This window comes from Euleptes europaea, chromosome 5 (genome assembly GCF_029931775.1).
Source record: "Euleptes europaea isolate rEulEur1 chromosome 5, rEulEur1.hap1, whole genome shotgun sequence".
Taxonomy (NCBI): domain Eukaryota; kingdom Metazoa; phylum Chordata; class Lepidosauria; order Squamata; family Sphaerodactylidae; genus Euleptes; species Euleptes europaea.
In genome coordinates this window covers 50,963,615-50,982,122 of record NC_079316.1, presented here as the reverse complement: position 1 = coordinate 50,982,122, position 18,508 = coordinate 50,963,615, and the positions used below count along the sequence as shown (strand labels likewise).

At 44.4% G+C, this 18,508-nt stretch overlaps 1 protein-coding gene across 2 annotated transcripts in view; it reads left to right on the top strand.

Moving 5' to 3' along the window:
• The window catches only part of ARHGEF4 (Rho guanine nucleotide exchange factor 4), a 129,305-nt gene that overhangs the window by 70,935 nt on the left and 39,862 nt on the right, over positions 1 to 18,508 (top strand). Inside the window, exon 1 of one of the 2 annotated variants that reach the window (XM_056849595.1) lies at positions 6,692 to 7,270. The exons of the other annotated variant lie outside the window; for it this stretch is intronic. Within the exon in view, the coding sequence (XP_056705573.1) occupies positions 7,229 to 7,270 (42 nt within the window). The 5' untranslated portion in view covers positions 6,692 to 7,228. Of the gene's footprint in view, positions 1 to 6,691; positions 7,271 to 18,508 lie in introns of those variants that run through there. 2 annotated transcript variants of the gene reach the window in all.

Here is an 18,508-nt window from a genome sequence, read left to right as displayed (position 1 = left end):
TATTAATTTTTCATGTACAGATACAGCAGCTCAGCATACCCCAGTGTAGCACTGTGAACTACACTCACTCACTGGAGAGCTGGTTGTTTTGCTTATTCTCTGATTCTGACTAATAAATTGCACAAATCTTTGCAGCCGGACACAAGGCCTCTCTAAAGGTGGCAAACAATCTAGCACAAAAGAGTGTGGTGATTTAGGACACAATCAGTTCATCTCAGTGGGGCTCGTATGAAGGATGAACTCATCTTGGACAAAGGCCTCTTTTGTCCAGATAATTATCTATTGTTTAGGAGTAGACTGAATGTTTTCCGCTCAATTTATTTGATATTATTTTTTAAGAAACCATCACAGTGGAATTTTTTTTTCATATCTTGGATTTATTGGTCAGAATGGGCCAAATTAGACATAACGCTGGAGGTGCTGAGGTTTTTTTAAAAAAATGTTAACAGATGCCATGCAGAGCAGTGCTAATTATTATCAGGTAAATGCCACTAGGGAAAAAAATCTTTAAAGTTTTTGTTTTTTCGGTTTTACATAACGGTGCACAGTAATATAAACCATAAGAGCCGCCCCACTGCCGTTTGCCCAGTAGAAGGAAACATACAAGTACCCATTGGTTCCTGTCTGTCTTCCCCTGTGGGGCAATAGTCGGTTGGGGTGAGATGGGGACTTCAATCGAAGAAAGTTCCTTTTGGCCTTTTTAAAAAAACCCAAAGTGTTATCCTAGTTCTTAGGAACTGCTTTTCATGGAAGCTTTTTCCTGTCCAAAATAAAATTTAAATGACTGGACCATCCAGGTGGCTTCTGACACTAGAATTGTCATTCCCACCAGAGTGTGTGCCTGTTCCATGGGAAATACCAATACATTTGGCCCCCACGCATGTGACTGGCTCATTTAAACGTTCTGTCATCTGCCATTCACAGCCAGACTAACATTTAAGGAATCCTCTAGCAAATGGCTTAACTTCAAAGTATCGCATCTTGTTCTTGGTTTTTTGTTTGTTTTTTTGCAGTATATTATTGAACATTTTGCAGCATTGAGTCGAAATGGGGTGTCCCCTTCCCAATGTTAATTATGCTCTTTTTAAGTCATTTGCAGTCTTTTAAAAATGCTGTTACGTGGGAATTATGGCTGATTTTGCCCTACAGGCTTGGTCTAAAGGCCTATAGGGCGTAACTGCCCATTCGTTTTCCTTGGGGCATGCCTGGATCAAGTGGGAAAGGGTGTGGGGACTGATTGGAACAATGATACAGTCAGAGAAGGCTTAGACTCTGGAAGCACTATTTGCCCTGGTGTGAGAATGTCATGTGAGCTCATCAGTACATATGCTGTCCCCTGTGTTGCCCCAACAATTTCATTTTGCAAGAACAGCATGGCGGCGGCGGTGGGGGGGGGGGGAGGTCTGAGCCTCCTCCGTCCATGAGCCATGATCCTGAATTGGCAAATGTGGAACTTCAGAACACTCCTCTTTACCTGACTCAGGGATATTGCTGGGGAAAATGTAACATGTAGTTGGGTCCTGACAGAGATAGATGCGCAGATAGAAATTGTTGGTCCTGGGAGTTAGGTGAAGCATCCTGGGGTGCTTTACTGAACAGAGTCAAAATACTGGGGAGGGGCTGTTGCTCAGTGGTAGAGCATCTGCTTGGCATGCAGAAGGTCCCAGGTTGCATCCCCAGCATCTCCAGTTAAAGGGACTAGGAAAGTAGGTGATGTGAAAGAACCCTGCCTGAGACCCTGGAAAGCCGCTGCTGGTCTGAGTAGACAGTACTGACTTAGATGGACCAAGGGTCTGATTCAGTATATGGCAGCTTCATGTACAGTGTGGCCAGGGTACAGTGTGGCACAAGCCAGAGCTCTCGCTGTTGGATTGCCACCTGCGGAATGACAAAATACACATGCATCCACAACAAGGGGCCAAGAGCTCTTTGGTATGTGCTGACTGGTCCCCTAGGGGTTGCCAAAGAGTCCACTCTAGCACTTGGGGTGGACCTCTGCCGCCACCACCACCCCGGCAAAGGTTTATGCCATCCAAAATACCCTCACCTGTCTGGTGCTCATGTCCAATCTGCTAGCAAATGATGGGTCCATGGGAGTCTGTTCCTGCAAGGGAATCAGTTCAAGGATTGTCTGGTTACCCACTCCACTCAGCATGGTGGGGCTCTGCCCCCCCCCCCCGGGCCCTGTCCAAGGGGAGGCCTGGCAACTGCCTGAGCTGCCAGTCTAGTGTAGAGCTGAAAGCTTGGCCCCCTCCCCTGGCAGCTGTTCCAGCCCAGTCCACATACACCAAACCTTCTTGTGTGGGTTCTGCTGGTCCCTGTCCTACTCTACACACAGGTCCCTGTCCTACTCTATCCCTTTCATCTCCAACAAGATGAAGAACAGTTTTGCTGCTGCTGTATTGTTTTCAGCATGCAATTTTGGTTTGGGGTGGCTGATGGCTGAGTGAGCACCACCTCCGACATCCCCCTGTGCTGCACAGCTACTTGGGTTCAGTTGAGGTCAGTGCAGGTGAATTTGGAATGGCATTAGGAATGTGGGGGTTCTTCCAATCAAACTGGGTAAGTGCCCTGCTGCTGCTTTTAAGTGACATTTTAATGTTAGGAAGAGTGTTTCACCTTGACTTCGCAATACAGACTGAGAGAGGATGCAGATACAAACACATGCTCACTTCAGTCACCCTCAAAGTCCAAAACTGGGTTATTGAACTGCGGCAAGTTGGCTCTCAGGAAGTCCAACTGCTCAACTGTCCACAGGAGCAAGTGCGAGTGATGCGGGCCAACAATGTCATTCATGTGGGAGAAAACATGCTTACTCTGCACTTTCATCGGAGGGCATGAGAGAAGCCCAGAAGTGACATCACACTACTCTTGGAATCAGCCATTCCTAGAGTGGGTTGAAGTCACTTTCAGAGTTTCCCAGAAGTGACATGACGCCATTGGCCAATGGTCATTTCCCCCTAGAAATGACGTCAAACCTCTTTAGGAATCACCAAAAACTCCTCCAGGTTTTCCCAGGAAGTGATATTATACTATTGGCTGATGCTTCCCCATGTCCCCGCACACCCTGATCTCCCACTGGTTGGGCCTGGCAACCCTGTGAATGTGTGCATCAATCTGTAATGTCAGTTTCTTCTGTTGATGTGTTGACCTATCTGTGTGCATAAAATTGGAAATGCGAAGCAAAATCAAATCTCTGTATGTATAATGTCTAGACCAGGGGTGGGCTTTTCTCTGGCCCACGGAGCTGAAGCAGCCAGCCCACACTCCCCGTCCCTTTCTGGGCACAGCGAGGCCGCCTGGGCTTCACACACCCCCAGCAACCCACCCCGTCCCGTTCAAAGCGCAGCAAGGCCACCTGGGCCTCGTGCGCCCCCAGCAACTCACTTCCATCCCTTTTTGGGCTTCTCGGGTTGCTCTGGCCTCGGGAGCCCAGCCAAGGCAGCCTTCCTCCACCCCCACTTTCTAGGCTTCCCGGGGCGCTCCAGCCTCGGAAGCCCAGCGAGCAGCCTTCCCCTCCCTTTCTGGTCTTCCCAGGGCTCTGGGCTCGTGTTACAACTATCTCTGGTGTCAGGGTTCAGCGTCTCTCTTCAGGATAAACGTGGTCAGGAGTGCCCGGAGTCAAAAGGAAGCAAGAAAGAATTGCTAGGTCAGACACAGTCTAAGGTCAGGATTCCAAGAGTAATCAGGTCAGATATCAGACAGGTCAGAGTGAAGTGAACTCGTTGTGTCCACACCCAATGCTCTTTGCCCAAAACCTTTTATGCCACGCCCTGAGAATGTGCTAGCTGCATCTCCAGCTGTGCCTGTAATCAATCGCTCTCCAGCTGTAGTTCCTGGCGTGCTGCGTCATCTACCTTTCAATTTCTCTCTCAGCCACTTCCTGCGTGCTTCCAGGGGTGTTGGAGACTTGGGGCTCGGAGGCTGATCCACTGCCCTGAGGTCAGGGGGTACTTCTGAGCTAGAAGGCTGCTGTGTCTCTGAGATTGCCTGCACTTGTTCTTCAGACTGGGTGTCTGGAGTTGGCTGTGGTCTGCTTCCACAGGCCTCCTCCTCCTCCTCCTCAGAGTCCTCGCTGGCACTAAGCCCAGGCTGGGCCATGACAGCTTGTCAGCCAAGGCAGCCACTAGGGTTGCCAACCTCCAGGTAGTAGCTGGAGATCTCCTGCTATTACAACTGATCTCCAGCCGATAGAGATCAGTTCACCTGGAGAAAATGGCTGCTTTGGCAATTGGACTCTGTGGCATTGAAGTCCCTCCCCTCCCCAAACCCCGCCCTCCTCAAACCCTGCCCCCAAAACCTCCTGCCGTTGGCAAAGAGGCACCTGGCAACCCTAGCAGCCACCCCCCTCCTAGTTATGATCTGGGCTGGTGAGCCCGCTGAGAGCTCGCCAGCCAAGACAGCCACCCCCTCCCAGTCCAGATCTGGGCTGGCGAGCCCCCCAGTCCAGATCTGGGCTGGTGAGTCCACTGTGGGCTCCCCAGCCAAGGCAGCCACCCCACCCCCAGTTTAATTTAAAAAAATTAATACCAGGAACTAGAGATACAAACTTTAGGGAAGACAAATGCAAAATCAATCAATTATTGTATTTTTAAACTTTTTTTTACTTAAAATACAAACATAAGACTGTTAAATGAAAGAAAATGCTGTAAGAATATTATTGCTGTAATCTTGTTTGTGTTTTAAGTAAAAAACAATATCATTTGTTGACTTTGCCTGTGTTTTTTATAAAGTTTGTATCTCCAGTATCTGGCATTACATTTTATGGTATTTATTTAGTACACATAGCCCGGCCCGAGCAAGTAACATTTATATCTTATCTGGCCCTCCTAACAAATGAGTTCGACACCCCTGGTCCAAACTTTCCTGGAGATCTGGAATGTAGCAATCTATCCTGGGGTGGATGAAGTGGAGTGCATATTAAGCCTTGGGACTGCTAAAATAAGAAATAAATTCCAAGGGGACTTCTCTTAATCTGACCATGGCACATTCCTTTGGGCTAAACCAAGGGATTTGCTTTGCTTTGTATGCAGTTTTAAAAATAAAAATTTGAAGATGCATTCTCTCCCACAATCTGATAATGGACTTGTTCCAAATAGCATTGGCCCCATGCATTCCACCCCTTTCATTCTTGTTAGCTCAAATATACATGAGTTTAAACAGGACTCATAAAGATTTATGAGGAAAGAGTAAATTAAGTTTGTAAGGGGGTGAAGGGTTCTGTCAGTTTAGTTTAATTGTTCCAGAAGAGAAGTGGCCTCTCATTCAGTTACATTTTGAAAGGCACCCCCGAGAGGGTCAGTTCATGCAACCACTCTAATACCTGGTTGAGTTCTTTTCCCCCTGCACAGATTGTACTATAGGTGATTCCCCGGTGAGCCTTACGATTGGCAAATAATAATCTATTGGAGATCCCTTAACCTAAGAGTGTCTGGCTGTCCTCGACCAGGGCCAGGGCCTTTTCAGCTGAGGCCCCAGCCCTGTGGAACTTTCTGTCTAGTGAGACCCGGGCCCTGCGGGACTTAGCTGAATTCCGCAGGGCCTGTAAGACAGAAATGTTCCATCAGGGCTATGCTTGAGAACAGCAATGGTACCATCGGAATGCAGGTCTCCCCTTCCTTTTCCCCTCCGCTCCCCTTCCCCCCTTCCCTTCCCCTTGGCTCCCTTTGGGCCTTGAGAGACCTTACTCTCAACTTCCTACAGGCCCTATCCAGTCTTGGTCCATTGACCTCCCCCCCACCCCGCCCAGAGATGATATATGGACAATATTTTACAACAGTCCATATTCACCGCAATAACATCTCTCCCTACAGGGATAAATTGGTTGCCAAAATTAGAATTAGAGGAATTGCAGCGTACTATAATATTTTAATTTTTGTAATTAAAGGTCTATGTATATTAATTATGTTAATAGCCACCCTAAGCCCGGCTTGGCTGGGGGAGGGCGGGATATAAATTAAAGTTGTTTATTATTATTATTATTATTATTATTATTATTGTTGTTGTTGTTGTTGTTGTTGTTGTTATCAGCATCGTTGTTGTTGTTGTTGATCACAAGCACAAACTTTGATTTTACATTCCACCAAACAATTCCTTTGTGGTAAATGATTCTATTGTCATGACCATGGTAAATTTGGAGGAGTTTGCCAATTTTTTCTGAGTGTCATGTGAATTGAATTTTTTTTAATGTGAAAATCACATTTTTAAGCATCTACATTATATGAATAGGATAGGTTCCAATGTCTCATTATAGAAATCTTCCTCCAGAATTAAATGACTTTGATTTGCCTGAGCTCCTCTCAAGTCATCCCTTGACTAGACTGAATTACATTGACTTAAGATCTCTTTTATTTCAAAACCAGATCACTACCTACCTTGAGAGTTCATCTCTCCCCTTTTATCAGTTTCTATCTGTATATGCATGCTTATATATAATACTAATCTAGGGAGAAACACCTACATAAATCTTCAAATGGGTGGAGTTTTCCGTCTATCCGTGTTATAGCTGTAAAAATTTTTTTTAAAAAACCTGCCTCATCCACCTCTGAAGCTCTTTTTGAAATAGCCACGTTTTCCTTGATTCTCCCTGGTTGCTAGGGGCCTGCATGTATCCTAGCTACAGTGCCTAGCAAATAGCTGACTAGCTTTTTGGAAAGCCAATATCACAGCCGAGAACTCTGGACTCACGCAGGCATCCCTGCAATAGGAGCTCAAAGTCTTCGCTCAGCTAATGCAATGGAGGCAGTTACTTTGCTGGAGATGAAGTGGAAAGCTGGAGCTTTGCTGAGATAAAACATTTTTTAAAAGATAAGGAGGATTGCTTGGAAGGGGAAGAGGATGTTCTTGCATGTGCATGCATTATGCTTGGAAGCTGATAATGGCTATGCTGAATCCATTCAGGTTTTCCTCCAGACAGCTGCTGAATACCTCTTTTGTTGTGTCCCCCTCCCTCGGCTTCCCCCACGCTTCCTTCCAGAAACAACGCTGCTAACGTGCTTAAAAAAACCAGTGTTTTTCTAGGGCTGAGGCCGTTGCCAGACATGGCGAAGGGGTCCAACCAGAGCAGGCACAAATGGAGCGCACTTCACACATTCTTGTGGTGCAACATGAACCCGGAGACCCAGCGCGTGGTGGTTTTTGTCATTCTGCTCTTTCTCATCATCATTAATGTTGTGCTCATGTTTCTCCTGGCATTTCACTGAGCAGCCGGACTGCGGTTGCGTGGCAAATGGTGGACGGGGGCTCCCAGGATTGGGCTACAAATCAGCAGGTCAGCTCGTCATTGTGTGATTCCGGGTTTGCCGTGCCTTCCGTCGTAGCCTTGTGTCTGAGCATGTCTCCCGTTGTTATTAATCGGTGCACAGTATCTCTCGTCCTGCTTGTGGTCCTGTTGCCTGTGCCTCGTAATCCAAAGCACCGTCGCATCACTGAAAGGGAAGAAGTACTGCGACCGGCGTGGTTAACTGAGTAGCTGCCAGCTGTCACAATGGGTCACAATCACAATGATGCTGCACACAGACACATATATCGCCTCTTAAGCTGAGAGGACTGCTCAGCAGACTCTAATCTATGTACACTGGCCTTCTTACATGGTACACTTGATGAACTATTGAACAAGGAAACGGCTACCCATCTACAGCTGCTGTGAAAAGCCTCGTCCATTAGAGCCAGGAGTGCTCGTTATTTGAGGCTGCTGGGGCTCTGAGAATATGTGCAATGGGATGTGAGTTAGCTGTAATTGATGAATCCCAGATCATTAGAGGACATCAGGAATCTATGTTTGCATTCACTGTGGAATGTATGTCTTCACTGGTTCTGATCCTGTTTTCCTAAGGATTTCAGAGTGCTCGTGTACAGAGGCATGTAGAAAAATGGCTGATGGGACATCCTGACCAAAAAACTGCTTTTGTTCCTTCTCTTTCTAGATGAAATTCAATGTCAAGGTGTTGTTGTAGGACAGCTAACTTCCAAGGGGCTGAAACAGGCTGAAATGGAGAAAAGCCCCCTCCCTCGCCAAGTCTATTAGATTGTTGTCAGTGGCGGTGATACATTTTTGTTGCCAGCCTAGTTCGATCAGAAAGTTGAAATGTTGATGTATGGACAGGGTGGGGGAAGCATCTAGGCTGGTAGCTTCAAAGTCCATTAATTTTTGCAGAAACACTGCAGTGCAAATAAATCCTGTAACTTGCTGTCAGAGGGAATAGTCTAATGCACTGCTTTTTCAGCCTTTGAGTCAAATCTCTAAACCTTCAGAAACTCAGCAAGACTTTCTTTTGACGTATGCAGTTGCAGTTTGACAATTGCCATTTGGGGTGCATTCTTCCTGTGTATTCCAGCACTTAATGTTAATGCCTAATTGGGGTTTGATCCAGTATTAGAACCATTCCTTTGTTCTGTGTGTCATGTTCCTTACACTGTTCTCTGTACTTACTGGTTTTATGGGTCTGGTTGGTAACACTGAATTCAATCTTTTTAGTACAAAAGACATAGTTTGCAAGTTGGCTTTCTTGCATAAGGATGCAAATCCCTGTTGCCTTGAGAGGCACTCTTAATTACACCTCTGACTGATTTTCTGCATAGCTTGTCAACTCATGATCCCAATCAACAGTTAAGACAAAATAACAACAAATAATAAAAAAAGAAAGCCACAGGATAATTGTTTTCTTAGTTTGGTATGAAGTTGTGTGTGTGTGTGTGTGTGTGTGTGTGTGGGCGGGGTGTGTGAGAAGAATCCAGAATTGGACTTTTGTTCTTTGGCTGAAATCTTCATTTTCATTATGTACATTGGTACATAACTTCAGAGGGATGCTTGGGGGAAAGTGATTTCATGAGAAATTCAACAAGGAGAATGGGAAGAGTGGACATTGCCTCCAAAGGCCAGCTTTTATTTATTAATCATCTTGAGCAACATACTTGGAAAGGCAGTATATACATCCTAAACAGAAATAAATGTACATGCTGCATAGGTCAGAAAGACAGAAACCAATCACATTTTTGTTTTGCAGTAGCAGATATAACATATTGAGGGCCAGCTTATGTTAACAATCAGAATTTTTTAAAATACTCACACAACTGTTTTCTCTCTGCTGTGTTTGAACTTGGGCATGGCAGATTCATCTGTTCCCATCCACTTCCAGTCTATAAAACCGTCTGTTTACTTAAAGCTTTACTAGCATGCTTGCAAATGCTCGAAGTGCTTCACATACATTACCTTGTATCTTACCAGCTGGTGAGTTCGTGGCAGAGGGGAAATTTGAACTGAGGATTTCCTGATTCATAGCATGGTCTCTCATCCACTGCTTGTGTGCCTTGTTGCACCAGAGTGTGAATGGAAATGTGCATGTGAATCTGGTTTACACTCCCCCTGTTCCTTATTCTGCATGTGAGAAGTACACAGAAGCTTGCGTATACATGAAGATCGTCTTATCTAGATTGAAACATAGATCTGAGAATCTACTGCCAACCCAGATTGCCAGCAGTCCCACAATTAAAATTAAAAGTTTCACAGACTGAGAAAAGCCAAGGAAAATAGTAACAACATGAATTCTGTGGCTGCTGTGCCAATAATACTCAAGTACAGGTTGAGTATCCCTTAACCGGACATCTGAAATCGGAATGACCCCAAAAGCGGAGGTTTTGAGCCGACATGTGTGATAGGCTTATTGAAGGATTAGAGCAGCGTGAATTCATAATAGAACAAGAAATCATGACAGTTTATAAAATAAAAGAGAGACTTCTAAGACAAAAACCATTGTTAATGAGGCAGATGGCTCTGGAGGAAACTTTTTAAAAAGCCATCCAGCAGAATGCCTCCTCATCCCTAGAGGACCCCACTTCCTGGTCCCTCAACTGCTTCTGATGTTTCTTCTCAGCTAAAAAAAAATACAGTGTATACAGCATCGTAGGTGGGGACTGAAAGCCTGTCGTTGTTAGTTTGTTGTTGCTCTTGTTTAACAGCCGAAATAGGTATTCTGGTGAGATAGTCACACCTTTGCTTTCTGGTGGTTCAATGTATACAAAATTATTAAAATGTTGTTTAAAATTACATTCAGGCTATGTGTATAAAGTGTATATAAAACATATATAAAATATAAATTAATTTTGTGTTTAGACTTGGTTCCCATCCCCAAGGTATCTTATTATGTTTATGCAAATATTCCAAAATATGGAAAGATCCAAAATATGGAACACTTCTGGTTCCAAGCATTTCGGATAAGGGATTCTCAACCTGGACAGAAAAGGGTTGCAGTGTAAAGGGGCAAATGTCTCTCTGAAGGGAAGAGTTATGTAACTTTCCCTTTTTTGGGATGTGTGTGTTAATATTTTTATTTCATTTAAGCATAAACATACAAAAAGAAACTTTCCTTTTGTGGCTTTTCCTGTCCCCAGTTGCCATTCCTTAGCTGCATTTACCATGGTGGGGAAAAGCTTCTGCTCTAAATTAACGTTACCAGAAAACCCGCGTCCAAAAAAGTTATATTTGAACAGAGATGTTAAACATGTAATAGTATTGTCAAAAGTTAAATAAGGGCTATTTCTTTTGGGTTTGGATTTTGTGAGGTCTCCAGAATGCTTATGATGGGGAAATTTATTGTAGGTTCCAGAAAGGGGTTCTAAATGATGCACTCCATACATAACAGCTGTTAAAGTAATCCTTTATTAAAAGTTCAAGCTGAGAAGTTCACCTAGATCATTTATGCATGGGAGTTTTACCTGAGGTTTGTTGCTAGCTGGACATATACTTTCTTCTTGTGAAGCTATGCATGAGCAGTCTCCAAGCTCAAAACAAGAAGCTTGTGAGTCCCCGCCCCTTGAAAGGCCACTTTGTAATTGGCTGTAGTGGTTAGAATTCGTCGTCCCCCAAAACCCAATTGCCGCATAAAAAGCATTTTAAGAACAAAAACAAAAAAAGGAGTTATTTGAAAGGAACTTGGGGGGGGGCAAGTCTAGTTTTTAAAAGCGTTTCTTTTGCTCAGAAAGAACTCTGAGAAAACAGGAAGCATTTGAATCCCTGCACCTTGACACACTGCTTTGTAACTGGCTGTGCTGCTTGCTGTGAGAGAAACCAAGCTTCTGTGTCCTATGCTTTGCCTTATGCATGGGGATTTCACCTGGGCTGAGCTCAGGGGAGATGGATGAATCGGGTTAATAGAGGGATGAGAAGTGCTGGGATTTGTGAGGGCTGGCAGTGAGGTCATCTCTAATGGATGGAAAACTCATGCATAACTCCAAGTAACAACCAAGACAGACGGGGGCGAATGTGAGTGAAAGTACCCATGCATAAACAACCCTAGTCTAAGTAGCAACTTGAAGACAAGGGAAGTTCTGCTAAGTTCATTATGTATACAATTTGCATAGGTTTAATGACATCATAGCATTACTAGGGAAGAAAAAAGTATTTCATCCAATTAGACATAAGCAAGTATTGACGTATACATGCAACTTAGTAACTTTATCTAAGTTCTTGCAGCTGCAGGGAGGGTTAGTTAAATTTCTACACTGTACCTCCTTATCAGCACTCAAGGACAGACACAGACCAGTTCTGCCTTGTCTTCTTTAGCAATTAATCTTTTAGAAAAGCAGAGCCAGCAGAAAACTGTTAGGGTAAAAAGGTTCATTCTTAGCCAGAGATTAACCTAGCAGAAAATAAAGATGGTTCCACTTACCAACTTAAAATTCACTCACATTTGGGGATTCACTAACACCATCTTTTTCCCATTCCTTGTTTTTCTGATCTTGACAAAAGTTGTTTTATGTCTCGCTAAAATCAAATCTCACATGAAGATCTAATTTCTAATTATGTGGGAGGATGATTAAATACAATTTTTGTGGTGTGGCATCAAAATGAAGTTATTTTCCTTGCTTTATTAGCAGACAATCCTGAATTGTATGGTCAATACCTGGAGTTGGACTAGTAGGTGTCCGACGTGATCATTGATTTACAATACTTAAGAAATTAAAACAGAAAATAAAGTGGGGATTTTAGCTGGCGACAGAATAGTTTCTTTTGGTTGAAAAAAAGTCTGTAGCGGTTCATACCTTGCAAAAGGGGCAGTGTAAATTCTTCCCACCTCATTCACCCTGTTCAGTCCAGCCATAATTGCTCATGCCTCAGGGTAGATTTTGCACTATAATTATGCTTAAGAGAGTTTGGGAGGGGGAGCCCTCCTTCATCTACTATGACTCTGAGCATTGCTAGTGTTTTAAGGAGGTAAGAAGTAACTTATAGGAGTAGTTGCTTAGGGAAGGAATTCATTCTGTACCTCTCTAAAATAATAATGGTTCCAAAGTTTGCTGTTCCTAGGCTCAGAATATGAACTGTTGCAGTTCATAATGCTGGCCTTCAATATTAAGGCTAACATTGTGTGTGTAAAGTGCCGTCAAGTCGCAGCTGACTTATGGCGACCCCTTTTAGGGTTTTCATGGCAAGAGACTAACAGAGGTGGTTTGCCAGTGCCTTCCTCTGCACAGCAACCCTGGTATTCCTTGGTGGTCTCCCATCCAAATACTAACCAGGCCTGACCCTGCTTAGCTTCTGAGATCTGACAAGATCAGGCTAGCCTGGCCCATCCAGGTCAGGGCAAGGCTAACATTGCAGCCCCAAATTCTTTGCCAATTTACATCTTAATCTCAGCCACAGATGAATTCTTCCTTTCTACTTTTTGCTGCTGCTCCAGTGGTGGCAACATCCCTCTCTTACATTTAATCCCTTATGGTGATGACCAGGTGGAGGATTTCCTTCTCGGCTGCACTGTCCTCTTTTACATCATGGGGCGAACACTGTTATGTCAGTGTTTAAGGTGCCAGGGAATGTGGGAAATGTAGTTTTGAAACTTAGCACTTTTTGGTTTCCTCAATGATAGCACAGTGTGTTTGGGATGCAGATTAATTCCACTAACTTTTTAATGTCTCTAAAGAAAGAGATGCTGCAACTGGAAATATCCTGGAGGGTATGAGAGATCAAGGATGACAGCTGCCACTGCTAGCTGGAATATCCACTTGTGAAGAGTCTCATGAGTTTGGGCAGCAGCATGATTTTGGCAGACCGTCTCTCAAAGGCACAGATAGGCTGTTGTCACCACCGTTTGCTTTGGTACCTCTCTTGTTCTTTGAACAGCAGCAAGAGCATACAGAGGACCCTAGTTCCCTCTTTAACCAAGGGATGCTGCTGGCATTTAAAGTACCTCAGATCCAATTCATAATAATGCAACACAGTCAAGTGGTAAATTTCCTGGACTCTACCACTCCAGGCTACAGGTAAGATTTTGCATTCTGTTGGGCGTGAAGAAAAATTTGAAGCAGCTCCTCCCTTGTACCTGCAATCAATCAATCAATCAATCAATCTTTATTTGACCAAAAGTAGAACCTCTAATCAAGAGCTACATAAATTGTAATAAAACAATATCAGACAACCGAAAAGTCCACAAAATAAAATATATCAATAAAATCCCATATCTAAAAAGGTAAGCAAACTAGCTTCTAAAATGTTTATCTATTCAAATTGTATCTATTTGTACATTACATCCTTTCGGGCCTTATAGATAGCAGCACAGAATTCGGCCACACATCTCGAAGTTTGTGTGTTATTATCTTCTAGTAGTCGTTGGATACTGATTTTATCAGGTAGCCCTGTATTATTTCTTAGAGTTTCTTGAATAGTCTTAGATCTAGACTCATGATGGAGAGGGCAGTAACCTTGTACCTGTAGTAAAGCTGTTTAAAACCTTTTGATAAACAAAAAAATTCCCCTAATTAATCAGGCAATCTTTTTTAGAGTTAGATTGGCTTAATTTTCATATCTAAGAAGATCTCAGTAGCAAATACAACAACCTCTGCAAAGTAGGCCAGTTTGGTTATCATCCCCATGTTGCAGAAGGAGAACGAAGACTGATTGATTATGGCTTGCCGAAATCCATCTAGGGCGGTGTAAGGCTGGGAGGCAAAAGTGCACTGGGAAGTTAGGATGGCCCTGGAACAAGCCAAACTGAGTGGCACTTGCTACACTAGGGGCTCGGCCATACCTGACTTAATATTAACCACCTGGAGTACTGTGTGCAGTACTAGAGGCGTCACTTCAAAAAGGATGTGAACAGAATGGAACAGGACCGTAAGTTAAATATGAGCAGCCAGTGTGATGCAGCAGCAAAAAAGGCTAATGCAATCTTGGGATGCATCAACCGAGGCACAACATCCAAACTGCAAGATGTCATGGTCCTGCTGTACACTGCATTGGTCAGGCTGCACCTGGAGTACTGTGTGCAGTTCTCTAGGCCTCGCTTCAGAAAGGATGTGGACAGAATGGAGTGGGTGCAGAGAAGAGCGATGAGGATGATCAGGGGCCTGGAGACCAAACCCAATGAGGAAACTCTGAGGGACTTGGGAATGTTTAGTCTGGAACAGAGGAGGTTGAGGGGCGACATGGGAGCCAGCGTGGTGTAGTGGTTAAGAGCTGTGGTTTGGAGCAGTGGGCTGTGATCTGGAGAACCGGGTTTGATTCCCCACTCCTCCACGTGAGCAGCGGAGGCTAATCTGGTGAACTGGATTTGTTTCCCCACTCCTATACATGAAGCCAGCTGGGTGACCTTGGGCTAGTCACACTCTCTCAGCCTCACCTACCTCACAGGGTGTCTGTTGTGGGGAGGGGAAGGGACGGTGACTGTAAGCCGGTTTGATTCTCCCTTAAGTTGTAGAGAAAGTCGGCATACAAAAACCACTTCTTCTTCTTCTTCTTCTTCTTCTTCTTCTTCTTCTTCTTCTTCTTCTTCTTCTTCTTCTTCCTCCTCCTCCTCCTCCTCCTCCTCCTCCTCCCTTTAAGTATTTGAAAGAGTAGGGCAAGAAGCTGTTCCTATTGGCAGCAGAGGATAGGACTCGCAATAATGGGTATAAATTATCGGTGGAAAGGTACCAGCTGGACATTAGGAAAATATTTTTTTACAGTAAGAGTGGTTCAGCAGTGGAATCGGCTACCTAGGGAAGTGATGAGCTCCACCTCTCCGGCAGTCTTCAAACAGCAACTGGAAGAGCTTTTGTCAGGGATGCTCTAGGCTGATCCTGCATTGAGTAGGGGGTTGGACTAGATGGCCTGTACGGCCCTTTCCAACTGTATGATTCTATGAACTACAAGCTAGTGCTGGAGGACCATGATGCTCAGCTGCCTCAACAATCAAAGTTGGTTTACCCATTCCCTCCCTCCCACAAACTAGTGGCAGTGCAGCAGGAGTTGACCAATCGCCATCACCAGTGAAGTATCTGAGCCAAGTAGTGTTCTCTGAGGCATTGGCGGAGTTGCTGGGGTTTGCCTTTGCTTTCCACCATTGGTTCTCTAGGGCAGTTTCCCTGTAAGTTAAATGACTAGTCAATTCCCACTGGGATGTGATTGGTACAGGAGAGTTCCTGATTTTACAACATCTCTTTGGGGGGTATTTTAGGGTTGCCAAGACTGCCTCAGCAAATGCTGGGAGATTTTGAGGGTGGTTCCTAGGGAGGGAGGCGTTTGGGGAAGGATGTGATGGTCTAATAGAGACACAGAGAAATTCCTAGAGTGTCACCTTGGAGGCCATTTTCCAGATATTATTTCTTGTACTCCTCAGTTTCTTGAGGGCAGGAGATTGGGGCTGAGGATGGGGGTTTACTCAGCACAGGTGGGAAAAAGGGCAAACCTAGAATATTCCTCTGACTTAAAATGGCATATAAGAAACAAGTGTTGTGTGTTAAGTGCCGTAAAGTCGCTTCCGACTCATGGCGACCCTATGAATCAGGGTCCTCCAAAATGTCCTATCTTTGACAGCCTTGCTCAGGTCTTGCAAATTAAGGGCTGTGGCTTCCTTTATAGAGTCAATCCATCTCTTGTTAGGTCTTCCTCTTTTCCTGCTGCCCTCAGCTTTTCCTAGCATGACTGTCTTTTCTAGTGACTCTTGCCTTCTCATAATATTAAAAGGTAAAGGTCCCCTGTGCAAGCACCAGGTCATTCCTGACCCATGGGGAGACGTCACATCCCGACGTTTTCTAGGCAGACTTTTTGTTTGCAGGGTGGTTTGCCAGTGCCTTCCCCAGTCATCTTCCCTTTACTCCCAGCAAGCGGGATACTCATTTTACTGACCACGGAAGGATGGAAGGCTGAGTCCACCTTGAGCCGGCTACTTGAAACCAACTTCCGTCGGGATCGAACTCAGGTCGTGAGCAGAGCTTTGGACTGCAGTACTGCAGCTTAACACTCTGCGCCACGGGGCTCCTTCTCATAATATTACCAATATACAGTAGCCTCAGTTTAGTCATTTTAGCTTCTAGGGTCAGTTCAGGCTTGCAAAAAGCACAGAAAACAAGCTAGTACAGGCCAGTACAGTATATCAGTAAGAAACTGGCTGAGGTGCCATCCATCTTCTGCTTTAAGTTCCCAAGAAAGAGAAATATTGGTAAGAAATTTAAGTTCCTTTCACCCCTGGTTGCAACTTATTTTCCTCAGTATTGAAGGTGCCTAGGGTTGCCAACTTCCAGGCGGTGGCTGGAGATCTCCCGCTATTACAACTGATTTCCAGGTGACATTGATCAGTTCACCTGGGAAAAAATGGCCACTTAGGAAGGTGGACTCTATGGTATTATACCCCAATGAAGTCTCTCCCCTCATCAAAGCCTCCCCTCCTCAGGCTCCACCCCCAAAATCTCCAGGTATTTCCCAGATCAGAACTGGCAACTCTAAAGGTTCTCCAGACACAAATGTTTCCACTGATATCAATGTCCAGGCTCATTGTGACTTTTCCCCTGTCCTGTGGCATCTTCCTGTGGTTTGGGGAAGCTGGTAAATTCACAATTCCCTAAACCATGCACACTCTAAGCCCCACCTTTCTTCAGCTAGTTACACCAACTGTATGTCTCTCTTTGTGAGATGAATGCTGGTCTTAAAGCTTTGTATCTCTCCCCCTTCCCCCCAAAAAATTAATGCCTCTCTCCTTAGAGGCTGTAACTCATGCAGATGTTCTTGATGCTCTGTGTAAAAACAATCAATGCAGATACAAAGGGAATAAGAAAGCACCAGGAACTCTAGGGTTGTGGAGTAGGTGGACAATGGGAGGGAGACTGAGAGGCAAGGGAAGTTGGTTTTGTCTCAGACTACACAATGGTAGCATTCCCATTAATCACATTTAATTCTCACCTTAGGGGAAGCAACAGCAGGGAGGCTTTCTGCAAAAAAAGAAAAAAGAAAAAGGTTGGCTCTGCTCTGTTACAAAGGCCCGCATAAGGCAACTTGCAAACATGCAGCAAAACAGACACTTTTGTGATTTCCCACTTAACAGTGAATATGGGTACATACTGCCACTCTTCACGTTTGTAGATCTGTGGATATATGAGGAACATGTATGTGTCAGTTTTCTGACTCTGGTTAACTTTGAACCTTTAATGTGCTTTAACATCTCTTCTCTAAAATTATTCTTGAGTTAATATACTGGCTATTATGGTTTTTTTAACCCTGTTCCCTAATTTCTGTTATTTAAGGGTCTAGTGTGTTCCTTTTGGAGTTGAAGGACATTTGGTTAATCACTGGTTTTATATTTGCAACTGGAGGCAGCCAATACCCTTCCTCCTTCTTCCTAGAAGGCAAAAGGTACAACTTGATACCTGCTCCACCAGCACCACTCTATTCACATCTGCCTGGCATACTATTCAGGATGCAAATAAGAGGCCTGAAACATCTTTTTTCTCCCCTCCTCCTCTCTTGTTTATTTTTAATGTATAGCCAGATGAAGATTTCTGAAGGACATGAAAGTTTGTACACTGGTTTTAATAAAAGTTATTACATGGTTTTTGTTTTTGAATTTTGCTTTGGAGCAATGCAGCTTACCTTGGGTTGCCAGGTGCTCCCTCTCCACTGGTGGGAGGTTTTGGGGGCTGGGCTGGGGCAGCGATCCCCCTCCTATATGCCATCCTAAAAAAAATCCTAAAAAGGAACCACAAAACTCTTTTGTTTACTTCACTTATACCCTGCTTTTCTTCTTTAAGTAGGGTTTTTAGTAATTTTAGTAATAAAATTATAATAGTGATTTTTTTTTTAATTAAAGCATAATCCAGGGCTATGAAGGTGTATACTGGTGGTCTCTGGCCCTAAAAGTGTCCGGCTGATCTCAACCAGAGCCAGGGCTTTTTTGGCTGTGGCCCCAGCCTGTTGGAACACTGTGGCCATTTATGCAGGGCTGTTTCCTCACTGTCACCCTCCCGACTACTTTGGGGCTTTGCTTTGATGATGCATGTATTTTCTGACCATCCGCGGTCAGAAGAAAATATCCCACTGGATGGATACAACACAAAATTACAAGGGGAAAAACATCAGAAACATCATGTGTGTGTAAAGTGCCGTCAAGTCGCAGCCAACTTATGGTGACCCCTTTTAGGGTTTTCATGGCAAGAGACTAACAGAGGTGGTTTGCCAGTGCCTAGCTCTGCACAGCAACCCTGGACTTCCTTGGTGGTCCCCCATCTGCTTAGCTTCTGAGATCTGATGAGATCAGGCTAGCCT